This window comes from Rhynchophorus ferrugineus, unplaced genomic scaffold (assembly GCF_030347505.1).
Source record: "Rhynchophorus ferrugineus isolate W39M unplaced genomic scaffold, kcgeb_rfMv2 rfM8, whole genome shotgun sequence".
Classification (NCBI taxonomy): domain Eukaryota; kingdom Metazoa; phylum Arthropoda; class Insecta; order Coleoptera; family Curculionidae; genus Rhynchophorus; species Rhynchophorus ferrugineus.
The window spans coordinates 18,354,288-18,373,673 of NW_027472587.1; the positions used below are offsets into that span (position 1 = coordinate 18,354,288).

Sequence of the window (19,386 nt, forward strand, 5' to 3'; positions counted from 1 at the left end):
AATCTAATAAAATAAAATTGATAAATAGAAATAGTTTTTTATTATTAGCCAATTTAAAATTATAAATGTGTTTTATAATGAATCAAATTAAGCGGTGACTTTTTGCTCCTTTTTGGACGCTTCCAAGGCAGCCTCGCTTTTCTCAAATTGACTGATCAGTTCTTCCACCTCTTTAGGGGATAGTATGTGAATCACCGTCTTGTCATTCACTCTTGTTAAGGTAGCCATTTCAACTAAAACAACAAACCTCTAACTGACACCCAAAAAAAAAGTATTGCTACCTTACCTTTTTCGGACGTCAACTTTGCCATGTCTAAAGTTTTACTCAAAACTTTAATGGCTAGTGTTTTTGCATCCTTCAATGTTGTTTGTCCTTCCTTATATTCCTGTTTCAAACTGGATATTGCTGCCTTAAAGACAAACTACTTCACCACAAAGTACATAAAACATTTAAAATACACTTACAGAACTATTGTTACCGATACAAGTGGCTTTCCATCCACTGTAATTTCCACTAGGATCTGATTGGTATAATTGATAACCATAATGTTTATCCCAACCCATGTACAGGATTGAAACACCAAAAGGCCTCTTACCACCATATTGTGTGTATGCTTGTTTAACATCACACAGCCATGAAACTAGCTGCTCGCAAGGAATAGATTCACCATATTGAAAAAGATACCTTTGACCGATCAGTCTGAGTTCATTGGTCAATACATTAGCATCTGATGTGATACCAGCAACACTACATACCATATCCCTATAAAAAATATTTTAATACTTTCAAGACAATAAATATCTAGAGTATATATTACTCATTCAATTTATAGATTTTTTCAGATGTAAATACTTCATCTAACAGTTTATTGGTGTTCCTTCTTTCAGCAGCTAGTAAAATACCATCATTAGCTAATATTCCTAAACAAGTACCAGCCAAAGAAATAGCTTCCATTGCATATTCGACTTGATATAATCTCCCTGTAAATATTTAAAAAACAATCATGAAATGTATTTTATTAATATTTTTTTTACCTTCAGGGGAGAAAATTGTCGTTCTGGTATCATATCTTCTTGCCTAAAATTTTGAACGAAATATAAAATAATTATTATTTTGGATTTATTCAGTTACGTACCATTTTTCTAGAATTAGCGGTTCTCTTAAAAGATTACTAAACAACTTTATCAAAAAACACAATTCACTGTCAGAACGGTTAGTTTGCGAAACTCTTCTTCTTCTTCTAAATATTGGTTGAGCCAAAATGCAAATGCACTCGGTCGGTTTCGGTTCTTCAATTAAAATGCTACTGTGGAATGTGATATGACTATCTTGAATGTCGTAGGCAACGGTGTTTTGACAGTAAGTGTCAACAGCAAGTTAGTCGTCGCCATTTAAAATTGTATTTTGATGAAATAAAAATACACTTTCCGCACCTCGTTTTCAACAAAAGGGTGAGATTTGAAGCTTATTTACTAATGTGGAACGTAGGTCGGTTTTTATCGAATATACCCGCCTTTTAAACCGATCTATTCAAACAGGGACAGTTTTGTGTTTTGACATTTCTTTATTTCTATTAATTGTTTTATTTTTTTATTTAACACTCGGTCGTAGTGCATCTGGGATTTTAACAGGCCAATATCTGTTATTTGCAGAGGCATCATGAGTACGGATCCACGAAGATCTGACAAGATTCAGCGGTACGCTCCTAAAAACAGTGCCAATGGTGAAGACCTTACACCAGACTATATGAATATTATGGGTAAGTTTCTTATGATAAAATTAGCTGCATAAAGTGCCGTTCGTTGTTTTCTTCTTTCTTTTATTCCGCGGAGTTTTGGCGTTGTACAAGCATGTGTAATTTGAGAAAATTTGGGTTAAACACATAACTGTAATTGTTTAATGAAGATGTGGATATAGTTATCTGTGATAATGGTTAACAACTGGCAATACAATTGTTTCTATTTATTTAAGGTCCTATATACACGGCGAGGAATTATTTGTAGCATAGTTAATATGTAGTGCACCGAAAAAAAAAAACAATCATAGTAATATAATAAACAATTCTGCATTTATGAATATATTTGAATGGAATTTTGTTAAAACTGGTATTATATTTCATTTTTATCTTAATAAATTCAAGGTAACGATAAAAATATCACTATTAAGTCCATAATTAATCTATGCAAATTACATTTTATACCTATATTCAGTGGTACTACAGATGGATGTAATGTTATGGTCAAGTCATATGAGCTGGAATGGTTGTGTTTATCATGACTTATAAGATGTATGTAATCGAAATCATTGTGTATTATCTTATCTTAAATCCAGCAAATTTTTCATGCACTCATTTTCTCTTTCAAACATGGTTCAAAATTGTTTTACTTTTACAATGGATATTATACATTAAAATTGATTGTTAATAAACTTAAATATTGTTTACCTGTCGTGCCTCATATTTTTTATTGAGTGAGTCATATGTTTTTTTTTATTACAACAATACAATATAGAATTAAGGGTACCGTTCTATTTATATATATTTTTAAAATCAGGTAAAGGGGTACTATGGGTTCATAAAGCATCTCAGGGTCTCTAGTTGTCTGAATAGATCTTTTGTTTTGTTATTTCGAATGTTTAACAATGTAATGTGATTTCAGATGTGCTAATATTCTTTCGATGACTTAATACTGGTGAGCACAAAAGCATTATAACCAAGTTATTTGTTTGAAATAAACCCCAAAGAGATCTGAATAGAGAGCAAAAAGTTTAGGGCGTTCATTACCGTTGTCGTTTTATATCTAGGTGCGTCAGAAAGTAATCCACGTTTTTAAGAAGTTATTTGACGAAATTCAATTAATTTGCAATATTATGGATATATCGATCAAAATCTTATTTTATTATCTTTTCGTTTAGTTATTTTGCTTAAGAAATGATTAGTACGTACTTTTTTTTAGGTTGAATAGTTGTTTGAAAATCAGTTGAAAGTAAGAGAAACTACAATGATATAATGGGAGTATTTATGGTTAATATTCGTCACTTTGAAGACTTATGAATCTAAGTTTGATTGGTTTTACTGCATTTATTTATTATATAGCCCAGAGATACCTGTGGAATGTTAGTCTTTACTATTTTATTGAAGCCCAAATTAAATTTAAAAGCGTGGATTATCAATTTACATATGGACGTATAGCCCTGTGTGTGTGTAGTATTGTTTTGATGTTAAAATATTTTCAGTGATTGCAGACGTACGTTTCGCTAACATTCTTCCTATCATCGGGAGGCTGGTGGTTTGATGTGATGAGCACTGATGCTGGTAGGCATGTTAAGGAAACGAACGTCAAAGATATGACGATCGAATAGAATTCGGGTTTCTCGAACGGTAGTTGTTCGGAGGTAAAACCGTGACGACGTAAAGAACGCATCGTTAAAGCGACGATGCGGCGCCACGGCGATTTTCTCGCGGGGCTTTTGTTGTTATGGGTATCATATTGAGAGTGTGTGTGGGTACACATTAGGATTAGACATTGTGTGCTAATATTTGCATTCCGTAGGTCAGCCACCGACCACGGCAAATGCAGCTGGCGAACCAGTAGAGAAACTACCAGACGTCATCGACGCGAACCACCAAGTTCAACCAGTAAACGATGAACTGACCGCGACTAGCAACGCGGCCAATGTGATACCCACCAGCCCTCAATATGGTGTAGCCATAATCCCCAACAACGCCTCCGCCGTCACCAATAGCGAGATGGTCGTGGACGCGGCCGAGGTGGTCGGGGGCAGTGACTCGCTGGCCGTCAAGACGACGGGCGACGACATCAAAGACATCCACTCGACGCCCAGCCGGAACGATCGCTTCAAAGTGGTGAAGATCGCCAGCCTGGAGCCGTTCAAGCGGGGCCGGTGGAAGTGCATGGACTACGTGGACGAGGCGCCGCCCCCGAACGTGGCCAACAAGGGCGGCTTGCAGTCGGTAGGGGTGGGAGGCGGTGGCGCCGCGGTGCCGGCTAGCGTCTACCTGCAGACGCAGAGCCTGCCGCCGCAGCAGATCCAGCAGATGCTGATACAGGGCGGGTTCGCGAACGGACAATTTTTCTCGGGTGTACCCGCCCAGCTCATCCCGCCCGGCCAGTACTTCTACCCGCAAGTGACCAACGTGCAGAACCAGCCCGTGCAGCAGCAGCAGCAGCAGCCGGTCGCCACGAGCATGCCCGCGCACTTCATCAACAACCAGCCTTACTTCTCGACAGGGGTCGTGACTAACCCGACCGGGTTCACGTTACAGCAGAGCTACCCGTTGCAGTACGTGCCGATACCGGCGCAGAACAGCGCCTTCGTGCCCACCAGCCAGGCGGTGCACCTGCCCGCCAACTTCCAACAGAGCCAGACGTACGCGGGCCAGCCGACGGTGTCCCAAGCGAACGTCAACCAGAACATGGTCAACGGGCACGCGTTTCCCCCCCAACAGACCGAGGCCCAGGTGCCGGGCGGCACGACGATGCCCAATCAGGCGACCAAGAACGTGATCGTGAACGCGGCGGCGGTCGGCAACCCTCAGCCGCAGAACCACGTCGTCCAGAACCCGTCCGCCACCCCCACGGGGGTCGTCACGATACCGTTACAGTACCCGCCCCCGCAGGGCGCCGGTACGTATCAGGCGCCGCCCCAGACGGTGACGAATCCCGCGGGTCAGACGGCGGGGGCGGCACCCTCTGTCCAGATGCCCCCACCGCAGGGCGTGCAGACGTTCGACGCCAGTAGCGTGTACACGAACCCGCAATTCGCGATGAACGTGAACAGCCTGACGGTACTGGAACCGACGGACACCAGTCAGGAGGCGGCCGAGACAGGTAGCACGACGGAGACGGTCAGCGAGAATCCCGACGACCCCGCGAAGAGCAATCCGGTCGTTAACGCGATCGATAACAAGATCGAGCAGGCAATGGACCTGGTCAAAAGTCACCTGATGTACACAGTAAGTACGGCATGCGTTATAATCCGTTTTAGTTTCGTCGAGTCGCTTCCCGTAATTCTTGCGTGTTTTTTTTAAGGTGAGGGAAGAGGTGGAGGTGTTGAAGGAAAAAATCGCCGAGCTGATGGAGAAGATCCAACAGCTCGAGACCGAGAACAATTACCTGCGGTCGCAGATACCCAAGGGCCAGACGGTAAACCTGCCCAGCGCCCAGCCCAATCAGTCCTCGAACATCGCCGTAGTCAATACTAGTCCTAGCGTGATGCCCCAGAACTCTAACCCGGTGGTGAACAACGTGCCATCGACGGCGCCGACTCCTAGTCAAAACCAGACCATTCCACCGAACAAAGAGACGTCGGCGTCGATTCAATAATAGAAATTCGGCGGCCGGCCTGGCGCCGGTTGTCCACCGTCTCGTACGATCGCCTAAAAATCTGCCCGTTCAGATACGTGTTTTTACTAGGTCCACCAGCCCGGACCGCCCATGGACTCAAACGATTAATTTATTATACCATTATGTTATTCTTCATAGGTTTCGTTTGATCGGTATACGGTTTCGGTTCACGCCGACGAACTTTCCTCAGCTCACCACAGTATTAAAACGGATTTTCGCATACCAGCTGAGTGTATTTGACGTCACACTACACCAGTTTCTACCTCAGTTTTGTAAGATTTTTGTTTTGGATACAAGTAGTCTTTGTCGCCGATGAATTGTTTCCGCAATAATAGGTTTTTGTGTTGACAATATATACTGAACGCGAGCAATATTACAATTAAACGACAAGGATCGAACGATGTACGGTACGTTTTCTATCGCGAAAACGTACCAGAGACCAGTTCCCATCGATGACAGTCGGTCAGTCAGTATTCGCCAGGATTTTTTTTCTACGCTCTCCTCTCGCCTTTTATTCGATTTTAAAGGATTTGCCGGGGAGGAGAGTCCCAGTTCCGGACATCACGAGGACTCTCGGCTAGGTGAACCGAATCGTATACTACCCTCACTATATAGTAACTTGTTTTATATAAATATATATATTATATAAAATATAATTTTTATAGAGAAATAGCATAACCTATCTAGTAAAATATAGTCTAGGAAATATGTTAGCTCTCTCTCTACTCAAAAAAAAAAGAAAACAACAATACTTCTATCGCTTTAAGGGAAAAAATCATAGGCCCAGTGTGGCGGATTTCTTCTTGTTCTTCTCTTCTTCTTCTGATTTTTTTTTTCGTTTTTGAATTGTACATTATTGTAAAAAGTATGTAAAATATGGAAAACTCGTAGCCAAATTTTTATTTGGTGCTATATGAAACTGTGATTTTCTTATGATAGTTTTAAATTATTTTTATTTTGATTTTTATTGATTATTCGAAACATGCAATGGAGTATCACTATTTTTATATAACTCTGCTGGACTCTGCTTTATATGAGTACCCACCCATCCACTCCTCACACACAGACGCATTACTCCCGTTTTTTAAGGTACACCGCAAGCTCAAGAAACCCTCTCCCGTCCCCGTCCCCGGCCTCCTCTGACACTGCGAACTCGAAACCCCCCCGGACATACCCCTCGCCTGGACACTTCTCCCGAAGTTATTTTAATTTTGGAAGCTTGGAAAATGTGCATTTTTTTTAAACGAGAATTTATAGTGATGTTGAATATGTTTGTTATATAACGTGGACATGGACTCTTTGGCTTATTTAAATTAAAATAATTCGGAAAGAACATACCTAGAGGTTCATCAGGCACATAGCGTAATTATTACAGAGAACGTTGTATATTAGAAGATATCTATATATGTGTATTGTATAATCATAAACAAATATATCTATCCTTATGAAACATTATTGGGATGATTTCTTGGTGTCTGTTCAGTATCACCCCCTAAACAAACACTAATCTGGACTGGAGTGGAGTAATATATTTTTTTTCTTTATAGGGATGGTGTTCAGTATGTGTGGACTGATGATGAGGATGAAGTGGTGTGCTTGGGTGGCTCTATACTGCTCGTGCATCAGCTTTGCCAATTCCCAAGTGAACGACGACACCAAACAGGTAATATAACCGATTGCAATAAGGGTGATATTTGAAACTATTTTTTTGTGTGGTTTTTCTCAGGTACTGAGTTCGTTCATGTTATCGGTCTCGGCCATAGTGATGTCTTACCTTCAGAACCCATCGCCTATGAGTCCCCCGTGGGTTTCCTCATCGGATTAAATAAAGAACTTTAGTTGTTAATAAAAATCTTTTTGTTTAACAAAGAAATATTATAACAAGTACAATAAAACACGTATACAGGTAATCGTCGTTGTTTCGTTGATCCTCCTGCTATGATAACAAGATTAGTAAGTAAAATATGGCCAAATATCGTCGAACGTCCACGGTACACATTGCTAGGCGGTATCGAAATCGTCAGTAGCCGCGTTTAGCCGTCAGCAACCGTCGTCCTTTCACTTTATCACATTCAAACTGACCTACAGCGCCACGTCTCGATACTTCTGTACATCGTCGGCCGAGTTGTTGCTGAGTGAATTTTTGCTAGTCAATTTCTCCATCCGCTTCTTGTAGATGAGGAAGTCGGGGCCGTCCAGGGGCCCGTAGTAAATAGGCACTCCGTAGTTCTCGATGGGCTGCGCGTAGAACCCGCTCCTGTTCCGGATTATGTGACTGCTTTTGTTGGCGGTATTGAGGGCGTCCACCGATTGACACCTGGACATCTTCGCCGGTAGCGTGGAGTAGTGGATCTCGGACATGGCCCTCTGTTTCGGCTCGATGATGCTGGCGGTGTCGTTCACCGAGCCCGACAACCATTGCTGCGCGTACGTCATGGGTGCTTGCTGGTCGAGGAACCGGAGGTCCATCAAGGATTGTGCTTTTTTTTCTGAAATCAAGCTACTGTTATGTGACTGCATCATCATTGATTATAATATATACCGTGTAACTCTGAATGGTCCATATTGGGAACGAACACGCTAGCATTGAATTCGCTAGCTGTCGATAGATAGCCCGCGTATGGTATCTGCATCAGAGGCGTGTTATTAGGAATTGCAGTGTTCCACAGGTGGGGCATCGAACCGTATCTGCAAGCAAAGACTGTTCAGTATCAAGAAAGCTTCAGATTACCCGTCGCATTCACCATTATGAGATGATTATATTGTTCTGAAAATAACTTCTATTCATAAAATTAAATTATAGAACAAAATAATTATCATACATGAGAAAAGTAATATTACATTATTATTCACAAGAAAAATGCGAAAAACACATAAAAGCATTTGAAAAAATGTATTATTGTTTACAAAAATATGTTCTCAAAAAAAGAATTGAAACACAATTATATATTATTTATGAAAAATTCTGAAAAAATTAAGATATTCCCGCAAAATTGATTGAGACTTAATTTAACCTCTCGCATTCGCCATTTAATTGCAATTATTTTATTTTTGTAATACCAGCAAAAGTGTCAAGAAGATTTCGAATTATCCGTCACATTCGCTATTACTCCAAATATTGTTAATATTTTTTATTTTCATAAACTACATTATTCATAAAAGGAAATTGGAGAACATAAAAATTAATACAAGACTATTAAAAAGGTTATGAATTCATGGAAAGAACTTTCTTTTATTCACAAGAAAAAGGCAAGAAAACCTTTTCGAAAATTGAATACAATTTACAACATGTTATTCGTGGAGAAAAAAAAAAGAATTTATAAAAATATTTAGTAGACTTGAACAATGTTGGAAGCAAAAACGGTCAACTACAAATTAAGGTTTGACCTGTCGCTTTCATCATTTTCTTCCAACCTTATATATATATTTAGTTTTTTACGGTTAATTAATAAAAACGAGTCAATGAAGCATGAATGCTTCAACGAACAAGATGACGTTATGGCAGTTTTAGTTGTGGTTATTATCCATGCAAATTAACTATTATTAACATGGGAGAAAACTTAAAAAATATTGACGTAAACTTAATATTATTTATGAAAAATTCTGAAAATATGAAGATATTTTTAGAAAAATGATTTGGTTTAACCTGTCGCATTCGCCATTTAACTGGAATTATTTTATTTTAAAATATTTTAAGTCTTTTGTCACATTTAATTAAACAAATTCAAAGAATACATAAACAAAACATGACGGTAGTTTCAGTCCCGAAGATAACCGTACTGGGAAAGGATACTGGCGGCTCGCTTTCGTGAATATTAACGCGTGGTCCGTAATTAGGAATGAGACCATGATAAAAAAATCGTAAATAAACGAAACAGTTATAAGTTTCATTTGTATTTAGGAGGCGCGCGCGTCAGTCCGACCGGCCACGAATGGAAGTGTGTTATAGGAAGCGCGAAAATGGATAAATAAAAAGAATGCTGGGGGCTTCGGGTGTCGAGGCACGTCCGGACTGTGGCTGGTAATGCATTTTCGATGTTAATCGATCGTCACGTAATTGTTAGGAAAGAGATATACGCGGTTGCTTGAAATTTAAATGTTTATTTAAACCGTTCGCTTTTTTCTACTTGCGTAATGTTTCGGTTGTTTTTTTTTCTCATGCAACTGCGAGAATTTTCGACCAGGAAGGAAAACGTCGAGATCACAAGGTGAATACGAATCGGATAAGAAATGAACTTATATTCACTAAGGAATACCCATATGAAAAAAATAATATCGATTCTGCGTGTTTCTTGTAAATTTTCGGTTTAATTACGTTAGTGACTGACAGCAGGTAGTCGAATTAATAATTTCGATCAGGATAGAACAGATCATGTCGAATAATTCCTTTCCAATCCCTCCAAACACATCATGTTCCTTGTGGTCAAAGAAGCCTTTGCAACCTTTTATGAAGGTTCTCTGAGCTTTAACCATAATCTTTTTGCAAATTCTTCATTGCCTGTAATCATTCTGTTTCAAAAACGACTTATTTTCACGGACAATTCATGTGGAATTGAAGTATCGAGTTTATTTTGATATCCAGTCTTATGTAAATGGATTAAAATTGTCTTAAGGTCAATGTTTAGTTTCGTAACAAAGTCGCGAGATGAATTATAGGTATCTTAACGATGCTCATGAACGCTGAGCTGTATTTTCCCACTTTCTGTGGTAAAAAAAGGAAAATATGACGAGAATCACCAACTAAATTGGACTGGAATCGAAATTTTTAAAAGGCAACAACTCTTGACTGATGGCGACGCCTTTCTATGGACTATTACCTTTCGACAGAACTATATTATGGCGTCATTGAATAAGTATAACTCGAGATATATGCCTTTAAACCCCTCTAATATAAAAAGACCGAAGTTACTTGTTCCACAACTTGTATTTTCCGTGAAAAATTAATAATATCCAATAAAATGTCATAATAATAAGGAGCAGAACTTCTACCAAGAACTAGGTCAGAATTCATAAAAATATTGGTAAAATCCTGTATAGTTTTGAAAATGACCCTCTACATTTACATATTACATTAAATTATTAAATACATAAATATAAAATAGTATGAGCATGTATAGTAGAGAATAATAATATTATTCATAAGAAGAATCCATGTATGTACATTCGATAGAATAAAAAATAATAATATGCATATGCGAAAAAAATTATTCACGAAAATAACATTTATCCCACAAAAAAAAGAGAAAATGTTCCATAAAATGACGCTGTCATACATTTAAAAATTAAAGGCAAGAAGTGACATGATGGGTGTGGTAAAAAAAAATTATTCGTCTCTATTAGACTATTACTCATGATGTTGATTACGAAACATTTATTCTATTGAAAAAAAACATTAACATTATTTTCAGAATGTTCCATGAAATGACACTCTATCATTTATTTAATTATTCATGTCGGTAATAGAGAAAAATTGTAAAAATATTACAAGTATTATCAGAGTAAAACTCGAATCTTACCTCTTCATGGTATTAGTCATGTTTAATTGATCCAGAGATCCATCGTAACCATTATTCTGGTAGTACTGACTGTTGAGGATCGGCACGGGTTCGCCCATGGCCGATCCAGCGGACATGTCCCTCATACGCTTATCCACTATGTCCTCCTCCTTCCATATCGTATACAGCGACTGGATGAGAACGATCTGAACCACGTTGATCACTATCCTGATCAACCAGCAAGATAGTTCCGTCATCCCGTAAATGTGGCCGGTTCCCTGCAAAAACGATGATCATGCTCTGTACGTTCCCTCTCGGGTTAACCTTGCTGACGAGGTTCCGTCATAACATTATTAAAACCCCGATTACGTAACACGCGATCGCATGGCAATGGCAGTGAAGACTCGAGGAAGCCAATGACTGGTCGCAGGACCGATTATCGAGAGAGATTTCTCCAAACGCCAATACAACACGACTTTCACTTTCGGTTTAGACGCGTGGAATCGCCGACAGAACGAAAAATGTTCAAAGATGGCGTACGTACTCACCCAGTAGTCGACGCTCATGTAGATCACCAGTCCGGCCTCCGGGAATGTCAGAACGGTAACGGCGAACATCCATCCCACCAGACAAAATATGTTTTTCTGTAAGAATCAGGTTTTTTTTGATCCGTGTGGCCAAAGAACGACTTAAGTTCACTTACCGTGGCCAGTCCGTGAAGCAGCAGGGCTGCGAACAAGCTCATGGCGAAGTACCCTGTCGCCAGCAGAACCGCGGCAGTCGGTAAGGTATGCGACGACTCCAGAATGATCCATATCAGTTCAAAGGCAAAAGCTATCAAGTAGGCGATCTGTGAACAGACACGTTGTAAACATATTATACAACTGTGCACAAAAATAATAAAAAATAAAAATGGTAGTGTTATTTATACCATAAATCATACAAGTTATAAACTGTACGCTTCAAAAAGACATAATTATAGTACTATATCTCTTGACATAACAATTCATAACGACCATGCGTCTTTCCACACAGAACAGGAGGCAGTTCCAGGAATATAATTCAATAATCCATTGCAATATTATACAAATAGGCGCATAAATAAATTAATAATATCATAACATAATAATTAACAATATTTACAGAAAGAAATCTATAAAACACCCAGAATTACAGTAAAAAAACCATAAAAATTAATACAACCCATGAAAATGTACTATTTGTTGAAAGTGATATTAAAAAAAATACATTAGAAACTAGAAGAATAGTATATGAAAAATAGTATTTTCTATTTAGAATTAAAACATAATGTAATGCAATTTTCACGATAATACATTATTTAATTATTCATTATTATTTTTATGTAATAGTAAAAATAAGTATATCGGAAAATCGAATAATTATTGTTGAACTAGACTTATTCATGAAAAATTATATATAATATAACAACAGAAAAATTAGACATGAAAATGAAAAAGTATCCATTAACAATCGATATTCACTTAATGTTGGCTACCAACTTTACAAATCACCAAGTCTAGCCAGAAGAATATAAAAATATTCAATTATTTTGGTAATATAACGAATACAATTTTAGTATAAAAACAGCTATAACAATGGAAAGTGTTTGTTAATAATTATAATTATAAATCAATTAACAAGAACGTGAATTTCTAAATACTTGGATTTTTCTTATTTTAAAATAATTTTCCAGCCCAACTTTTATTCTCCGCGGTAGATGCGACAGATATTTTAATTTTGACATCTCTTATAATCACTGCTTGTGTTCGGTGATTCGTAGTTGGCGTTGTTTGTTTCTATGAAGATTTTGTCATCGAGTTTGGGCGGTTATTTGCATACGACTTTGATACCTAGAGACCTGCATTTTGCCAGACGACTAGATTTGTTTGAACGTTTCCCGTGTTGCATAGATTATCGCCTAGTGCCTTTCAAACATACGTATCCGCGGCGTTCTTGGTAAAAAGGGAAAAAACGAACAAGGCCACCGTTTTTCACCGGCAGCTTAATTAATTTCGTAACCGTACTGGTTTACGGAGCGAGATTTTTTTGCGAATTGACCTTAAGGTACTACCAGTCAACCTTTACGTGTTCGATAACGAGACCGGGACGCGACACAATCGCAGGAAATTCCTTTCTATTCCCAGGAATGGAAATTCTCTCATGGTTGTTGTTACGAAACCGGAATGGCAATCGACTCACCAGCAGGTACGCGGCGAAAAATCCGCAGGCTATCGGTAAACTGCAGCAGAAACACTTCTCGACGAAAGCCATGGCGGTTTCGGGGGATCATTTAAACTTGCAATTTCGCCAGAGGTTTATGGACATCGTTAACTCTTAATCCGCGCACTGAAACTCGCACGGCACCGCATCGTACTCCCGACCAAGTCGCCCCGTACACATTAACTATGCGAAATTTCCTTATAAAACCAACCGTTTCAAAATTCCATCCACCGCCACGGACACACTCTACCGTTTTGTTTAATTCACAAAGTGGGTGAGGCTCGGCACGGTGTGAGTAATGCCTCCGTAACTTATTTGCAACTATTTGAATATTCTATTCACGTGCGTATTTTACTTTCTCTTCGGTTCACCTTCCACAAATTTTTAAACAATACACTGTCAAGAACACCCAACAGGAACCTGTCCCTATACAACACGTATTACTGTCTCGTGTATGTTTGGTTATCTGTATAACACTGTTACTGTGTCAAAAAAAGGCAACATCGAATTATCAGTTGACAGTTGTGTAACTTTGGGTTGCTGGTGGTTTCTCGTCTTTTTTAACAACTTTTTAATAAAAAACTTTAGGTATTTAATAACGTTTATTATAACTATTGTTGCATGTATTCGAATATGATACTATATAAATTATGTTTATATTTAAAATCTGCTCTGCGACAGTGTTTGGTTAGAATGTTAAGTGATTACATAAACTTCAATGCTCGCACGATTTTCGCCTTTTTTTCGTTAAATTATCATTTGTTTTAGCGCAGTCATGTCCGAATCAGGTGCCCCTTCTAGACCCATGAAATATCCCTACACTTTCAGCGCAAAAATCGCCCAATTTCCATTCAAACACTATTTCACTCACCAGTGGACCTGGAGATATTATGGACTTGGAATTATTGTCTGCCTGCCTATTTTCAAAGCAATCAGCAACCTTGGTAGGAACGATGAATACCAATTTTGCTATCCGGTAGTTAATTATATGTGTTCTTTTAGCAAATTCTCCTGAGAATGTATCAAAATGGGCAGAAATCCGCAGGAAAGAAGCATCCGAACACCACTGAGTTGATTAAAGATAAAAAAGAAGTTTAGTAACATTTAATTATACTTTATTATACATAATACCAAGCATTTTTGTTTGAAATATATTAGAATCCTTAGTAGTTGTTTTATTTTAAATATATATCGCTCCAGAACTGTTCCTTTTTTGACAGACACATAGTTTATCAATTTGTTTGTTTTTTCTATAAGCTACTGTGATAAAATTATGTTTTATACATATTTTGATGTTTTTAGTACATTTGAATGATGAAAAGTGAGTTGCATACGTTGAGTTGATGATGTGACGTGTTGAAAAATTGCCGCCAAAATCAATAACCTCCTAAAAGTTCTAATTGTGATACAGAAAAAACTACAATGTTTCAAATTAATAGTGATTTTGATTCGAAAAAAGTTTCGATGGGCCTTACGCCTTTCGATTCCTTACGCTTTATTGCCAGCAATGCATTTCCCTGGGAGAAAGATGAGAAGAGGGACAAAGGATCTCTACAGGACCAAAGTAAATAAAAACAATAACACGACTGCTTAATTTATGTTATTTATATTTTTATCAATAAAATTATTTCATCATTATTTCACCACTTGAATAATTTTTCTTGTTTTCGAATTTATATCGCGAGTGTTTTGGGATAAGGATTGTTTGTTTATACATTTGACCCTATGCGCTTTGAAACTTTTTTTTAGCATAGTTTTTTCCTGTTAGGGAAAGTTATGAAATAGATTCACGGCATTAACATGCTGCCCTATTAATCGTTAGATAATTTCCCTGTTTTAAAATATGCTTAAAAATCCATTAATCAGTGAGTACCCTTAAATGTAGTACGACATTCCATGAAAATAACGTTATCTCCTTTATACGATATTTTCCTTAACCCCTGACCTCCTATTTCGTGGGATATATAAAATGACAACTGAACCCCCTTACCACTTCGTTTTAGACCTTGTTTCTAAGATGGCCACGGTCCGTGGACAGGAGCTTTCGGGAATTCGTGTCGCTAGGTATGACGAAAAGATTTTTTTTGTTCGTTAACTAAAATTTTGACTAAAATGTAACCAGAGAGATTACGGAGCGATTGGCCAAGGAAGTCGCCGATTTTGCCGGGAGAATTCCGGGCTTCAAGCCGGGGCTCGCTATTGTACAGGTAGGAGGTCGCGAGGACTCCAATGTTTACATCAAGAAGAAGATCCAGGCCGCGGGTCTAGTCGGTGTTCAGGCCCAGCACGTCAAACTGCCGCGTCACGTTACTCAACATGAGGTATGATATCACATTTGTTTCTGTTTGTATATGTCTAGTTTTTTTTTATTAGATATTACAGGAATTAAAGAAGCTGAATGAAGATCCTCTTGTTCACGGTATCATCGTGCAGATGCCCCTGGATTCCGAGACGGAAATCGATTCTCATGCCATCACCGAAGCCGTGTCGCCATCCAAGGACGTTGACGGGTACGAAACAGAGTCCCCATTAGGCAATAGTTGTTTTGTATCTTTTTAACGGTTTCCAGGTTGCATACGGTGAACGAGGGAAGACTGGCCATCGGTGATTTGAACGGTTTCCTGCCGTGTACACCCGTTGGTGTCTTGGAGCTCATAAAAAAGACGGGGATACCGTTGGAGGGCGCGGAGGCCGTGGTACTCGGTCGGAGCAAGATCGTGGGCACCCCTGTGTCCGAATTGTTAAAGTGGCATCACGCCACGGTCACCGTTTGTCATTCAAAGACGAAAAACTTGAAGGAGAAGGTATGGAATTATATTGGGTTTAGAACCATGCTAATTAGACGGATTTTCAGTGTCGAAATGCGGATATATTGGTAGTGGCTATCGGAAAAGCCGAGTATGTCAAGGGTGACTGGATCAAACCCGGAGCAGTCGTTATTGATTGTGGAATTAACGTCATTCCAGGTACGAACCAACAAAGCGATTGGTGTTTACGTCGTTTTTATTTTTGTGGATCCTGTCACTTTATTAATATTTATGTTATCAGAACTGTGTTTGTAATTGTTTTGATCTTTAACTGTAGAGTTCACAACTAATTAATTAAAACGCTGTTTTCATTGTATGAAGCTACCTCAGAAAGTAATTGGGACTTGATGATTTTTACAGATAGTTCAAAGAAATCCGGTCAGAGATTAGTTGGAGATGTGGCCTATCAAGAGGCCAGGCCTATCGCTTCGTACATAACTCCGGTCCCCGGGGGCGTGGGGCCCATGACAGTCGCCATGTTGATCAGTAACACCGTCAGGAGTGCCGCGAAGGCTGTCGATCACTTGTCGAGGCCGTCGTGGAACCTGCGACCTCTGCCGTTGAAACTGAAAGTTCCGGTTCCCAGGTAAATCGCGGATCGAGAAAAATCATTCATTATTATGTTTTATACGTTTTCGCAGTGACATTGAGATCGCTCGATCTCAAGAGCCGAAAAATATCGTGGAACTAGCTCAGGAAGTTGGGCTGTTGCCTAGTGAGTTGGCCCAGTACGGTAGTAAGAAGGCGAAGATTTCCCTGTCCGTCTTGAAGAGGCTCCAGAACCAACCGAACGGGAAATACGTCGTGGTGACTGGGTAAGACATCATCACACTTGAAATCGTGTGTAATGAGATTCGCATTTTTCAGAATCACGCCCACGCCTTTTGGGGAAGGAAAGAGTACCACCACGATGGGTCTGATCCAAGCCCTGTCCACCAAGCTTCGCAAGAACGTTTTTGCCACAATAAGACAACCGTCCCAAGGCCCCACTTTCGGTATTAAAGGTCAGTTAATAGAATTTACCAGAACCCTACGAGATACTAAAACCATTAAATCGCAGGAGGTGCTGCTGGGGGTGGTTATTCCCAAGTAATTCCCATGGATGACATGAACCTTCACTTGACCGGTGATATTCACGCTATAACAGCAGCCAATAACCTTCTCGCCGCCCAACTAGATGCCCGAATCTTCCACGAAGCCACCCAAAAAGACCAAGCTCTCTACGATCGCTTGGTTCCCAGAATTAAGGGTGTGAGGAAGTTCTCGAACATCCAGCTCAGACGTCTGAAACGGCTCGGCATCGATAAGACCGATCCAGACAGCCTGACTCCAGAGGAACGGACTCGTTTCGCCAGGTTGGACATCGATCCGAACAATGTTATCTGGGTGAGGGTACTGGACATCAACGACAGGTACTTGAGGGAAGTGACGGTGGGCGAGTCTCCAACGGAAAAAGGATTAACGAGGAAGACGGGATTCATGATCAGCGTCGCCAGCGAAATCATGGCCATCCTGGCTCTGGCCACCGATCTGGGTGATTTCAAAGAGCGGCTGGCTAATATGGTGGTCGCTTTTGATAGGAAGGGCAACCCCGTCACCGCCGATGACCTGGGGGTGACCGGAGCTTTGATGATTCTGCTCAAGGATACCGTCGAGCCCACTCTGCTTCAAAGTTTGGAGGGTTCCCCGGTGCTGGTGCACGCTGGACCGTTCGCGAACATCGCTCACGGTTCGAGTTCGATTTTCGCTGATAAGATCGCATTGAAACTTGTCGGGAAAGACGGGATCGTTGTGACCGAAGCAGGAATGTCTTCTGATATTGGTATGTATAGTTTAATGGTATTAAAACCAAAGCTAATATGAAACATTCCCCCTAGGCATGGAGAAGTTCTTCAATATCAAGTGCAGAGCGTCCGGGATCATCCCCAATGCCGTGGTGTTAGTAGCAACGATAAGAGCTACTAAAATGCACGGTGGTGGCCCGGCAGTTACACCTGGAGCACCACTACCACCAGAATATGTCAATGAGAACCTAGAACTGCTGGGTGCTGGGCTGGCCAACGTAAAAAAACATCTCAGTAATGGATTGAAGTACGGCGTGCCAGTGGTTGTTGCCTTGAATCATCATACGTAAGTGTTCTTTTACTCAGTTCCACTTTGCTTACTACACCCATCATGTATACATGTTACAGGAACGACACAGATAAAGAGGTTCAATTCTTTATCGATGAATGTAAAAAAGCCGGAGCGTATGACGTAGTACTGTCCAAACACTGGGCCTTGGGAAGCGCAGGTTCTGAGAACTTGGCTAAAGCATTAGACAATGCGGTTCGCGAAAAGAGCAACTTTAAATTCTTGTATGACCTCAACCAGCCAGTCAAAGAGAAAATCGAGACCATAGCACGGGAAATGTACGGAGCTGGCGCTGTATCCTACACGCCCTTAGCTGAAGAGAAACTCAAAAAATACCAACAAGTATGAAATATTTAAAATCCTTTGTCGTTTAACAATGCTCATATTATTTCTTCGGTCAGGAATATGGAAATTTACCAATTTGCATGGCAAAAACCCATCTATCCCTAACAGGCAATCCGGCAATAAAGGGAGCACCAACAGGATTCACCTTAGATGTAAAAGACGTCACCATATCAGTTGGTGCGGGATTCATTGTACCTCTAACAGGAGAAGTAAGTTATACCGAAAAAGGAACACTGCAACATACAGTATAATCTCGTAATATTTTCAGATCAACAAAATACCTGGCCTGCCAACCAGACCAGCGCTGTATGACATCGATTTAAATATAGAAACTGGGGAGATAGAAGGTCTTTTCTAAATAATATACCAAAGAAACTTTCATATCTTATTTTTGTAAATACTCTATAAAATATATTTTATTTTAACCATATACCTCTGTTTTTGTGTTTTTATTTATTTATTTAAAACCATATTAGTTGGATTTCTAAAATCTATTCAATATTATTTATCGTATTGTCCTCTGAGGTGAACGTTGAAACGTCATGCTAAACCATGCTTGATATGGACTGGATTGTGTTTCGTTTTGAACACCAGGTCCAAGAAATCCGCGGAAATATAGTAGATTTATAGTTATAAAGATCTTTTTTTTTTTTCTTAATATCGTACTGGTTCAAAGGAATCTTTAATGAATGTAGAGGGTTTCGAGGTAGGAGAGAACTCGAAGTCGTGATATTTTAAAAACGGATTTGTCAGTTGTACAAGCGAATTTTATTATCGGGGTCTTATATCTATAGTGTTGTTAATGAATGGGACAGACATTGTGCAGATCCTTTTCAATAATTAAAACATTGTTTATTCTGCCTAGTGAAGATCTTGGAGTCTAATAGACCTATTTTTGATGGTTTGTCTTCAATGTTTTCTAATATTGTTTCAAATTCATTTCGTCACTGTACTGGAGGATTAATTTCCTTCAAATTACGACAATTTATAATTGGTTT

At 39.5% G+C, this 19,386-nt stretch overlaps 5 protein-coding genes across 8 annotated transcripts; 3 read left to right on the forward strand and 2 right to left on the reverse strand.

Annotated features, from left to right (window-relative positions):
- Nucleotides 1-21: 21 nt before the first annotated feature.
- LOC143201353 (proteasome subunit alpha type-4) lies at nucleotides 22-1,265 on the reverse strand. Its single transcript, XM_076412353.1, has 6 exons — nucleotides 1,137-1,265; nucleotides 1,036-1,078; nucleotides 819-981; nucleotides 466-763; nucleotides 287-410; nucleotides 22-233 (listed from the first exon to the last, which is right to left on the reverse strand). The coding sequence occupies exons 1-6, from the start codon at nucleotides 1,137-1,139 to the stop codon at nucleotides 88-90; spliced, it is 777 nt and encodes a 258-aa protein (XP_076268468.1). The 5' UTR covers nucleotides 1,140-1,265; the 3' UTR covers nucleotides 22-87.
- A 25-nt stretch (nucleotides 1,266-1,290) lies between these two features.
- LOC143201348 (protein Asterix) lies at nucleotides 1,291-7,277 on the forward strand. Of its 2 annotated transcripts, none has more exons than XM_076412348.1 (4): nucleotides 1,291-1,452; nucleotides 1,654-1,760; nucleotides 3,553-4,976; nucleotides 5,053-6,822. In XM_076412348.1, exons 2-4 carry the CDS (start codon nucleotides 1,661-1,663, stop codon nucleotides 5,344-5,346), a joined length of 1,818 nt encoding a protein of 605 aa, XP_076268463.1. In that variant the 5' UTR covers nucleotides 1,291-1,452; nucleotides 1,654-1,660; the 3' UTR covers nucleotides 5,347-6,822. The 2 variants fall into 2 exon arrangements, with proteins under 2 accessions (XP_076268463.1, XP_076268464.1); XM_076412349.1 differs by lacking the exons at nucleotides 3,553-4,976; nucleotides 5,053-6,822 and adding exons at nucleotides 6,915-7,030; nucleotides 7,094-7,277 and having other exon boundaries at nucleotides 1,310-1,452.
- Nucleotides 7,202-13,504, reverse strand: Rcd6 (Reduction in Cnn dots 6). The gene is made up of 6 exons (XM_076412351.1): nucleotides 13,083-13,504; nucleotides 11,566-11,712; nucleotides 11,411-11,506; nucleotides 10,884-11,140; nucleotides 7,910-8,055; nucleotides 7,202-7,856 (listed from the first exon to the last, which is right to left on the reverse strand). The coding sequence occupies exons 1-6, from the start codon at nucleotides 13,152-13,154 to the stop codon at nucleotides 7,450-7,452; spliced, it is 1,125 nt and encodes a 374-aa protein (XP_076268466.1). The 5' UTR covers nucleotides 13,155-13,504; the 3' UTR covers nucleotides 7,202-7,449.
- A 38-nt stretch (nucleotides 13,505-13,542) lies between these two features.
- On the forward strand, nucleotides 13,543-14,269 carry roh (reduction of Rh1). Of its 2 annotated transcripts, none has more exons than XM_076412355.1 (3): nucleotides 13,543-13,691; nucleotides 13,872-14,047; nucleotides 14,106-14,269. In XM_076412355.1, the coding sequence occupies exons 1-3, from the start codon at nucleotides 13,558-13,560 to the stop codon at nucleotides 14,171-14,173; spliced, it is 378 nt and encodes a 125-aa protein (XP_076268470.1). In that variant the 5' UTR covers nucleotides 13,543-13,557; the 3' UTR covers nucleotides 14,174-14,269. The 2 variants fall into 2 exon arrangements, with proteins under 2 accessions (XP_076268470.1, XP_076268471.1); XM_076412356.1 differs by having other exon boundaries at nucleotides 13,590-13,691; nucleotides 13,877-14,047.
- Nucleotides 14,270-14,479: 210 nt separating this feature from the next.
- Nucleotides 14,480-18,818, forward strand: pug (pug C-1-tetrahydrofolate synthase, cytoplasmic). 2 transcript variants are annotated; one of them, XM_076412343.1, is made up of 14 exons: nucleotides 14,480-14,667; nucleotides 15,107-15,167; nucleotides 15,226-15,424; nucleotides 15,477-15,613; nucleotides 15,673-15,907; nucleotides 15,958-16,069; nucleotides 16,271-16,496; nucleotides 16,552-16,725; nucleotides 16,778-16,914; nucleotides 16,971-17,732; nucleotides 17,788-18,040; nucleotides 18,103-18,385; nucleotides 18,445-18,597; nucleotides 18,657-18,818. In XM_076412343.1, exons 1-14 carry the CDS (start codon nucleotides 14,526-14,528, stop codon nucleotides 18,744-18,746), a joined length of 2,964 nt encoding a protein of 987 aa, XP_076268458.1. In that variant the 5' UTR covers nucleotides 14,480-14,525; the 3' UTR covers nucleotides 18,747-18,818. The 2 variants fall into 2 exon arrangements, with proteins under 2 accessions (XP_076268458.1, XP_076268459.1); XM_076412344.1 differs by lacking the exon at nucleotides 14,480-14,667 and adding an exon at nucleotides 14,842-14,968.
- The last annotated feature ends 568 nt before the right edge of the window (nucleotides 18,819-19,386 follow it).

Bases quoted from the DNA above. Each gene is read 5' to 3' on its own strand.
- LOC143201353 (XM_076412353.1), bottom strand. The intron at 411-465 runs GTAAGTGTATTT...TTTGTCTTTAAG, and splicing joins GTATCGGTAACAATAGTTCT to GCAGCAATATCCAGTTTGAA. The intron at 234-286 runs GTAAGGTAGCAA...TTGTTGTTTTAG, and splicing joins AAAGTTGACGTCCGAAAAAG to TTGAAATGGCTACCTTAACA.
- LOC143201348 (XM_076412348.1), top strand. From the start codon at position 1,661: ATGAGTACGGATCCACGAAGATCTGACAAGATTCAGCGGTACGCTCCT. The intron at 1,761-3,552 runs GTAAGTTTCTTA...TGCATTCCGTAG, and splicing joins AGACTATATGAATATTATGG to GTCAGCCACCGACCACGGCA. The intron at 4,977-5,052 runs GTAAGTACGGCA...GTTTTTTTTAAG, and splicing joins AAAGTCACCTGATGTACACA to GTGAGGGAAGAGGTGGAGGT.
- Rcd6 (XM_076412351.1), bottom strand. From the start codon at position 13,154: ATGGCTTTCGTCGAGAAGTGTTTCTGCTGCAGTTTACCGATAGCCTGC. The intron at 11,507-11,565 runs GTAAGTGAACTT...TGATTCTTACAG, and splicing joins TGCTTCACGGACTGGCCACG to AAAAACATATTTTGTCTGGT. The intron at 11,141-11,410 runs GTGAGTACGTAC...TCGTTTTTGCAG, and splicing joins ACATGAGCGTCGACTACTGG to GGAACCGGCCACATTTACGG.
- roh (XM_076412355.1), top strand. From the start codon at position 13,558: ATGTTTGGTTATCTGTATAACACTGTTACTGTGTCAAAAAAAGGCAAC. The intron at 13,692-13,871 runs GTATTTAATAAC...CATTTGTTTTAG, and splicing joins TTTTTAATAAAAAACTTTAG to CGCAGTCATGTCCGAATCAG. The intron at 14,048-14,105 runs GTAGGAACGATG...GTGTTCTTTTAG, and splicing joins CAAAGCAATCAGCAACCTTG to CAAATTCTCCTGAGAATGTA.
- pug (XM_076412343.1), top strand. From the start codon at position 14,526: ATGTTTCAAATTAATAGTGATTTTGATTCGAAAAAAGTTTCGATGGGC. The intron at 15,908-15,957 runs GTATGGAATTAT...ACGGATTTTCAG, and splicing joins CGAAAAACTTGAAGGAGAAG to TGTCGAAATGCGGATATATT. The intron at 17,733-17,787 runs GTATGTATAGTT...CATTCCCCCTAG, and splicing joins AGGAATGTCTTCTGATATTG to GCATGGAGAAGTTCTTCAAT.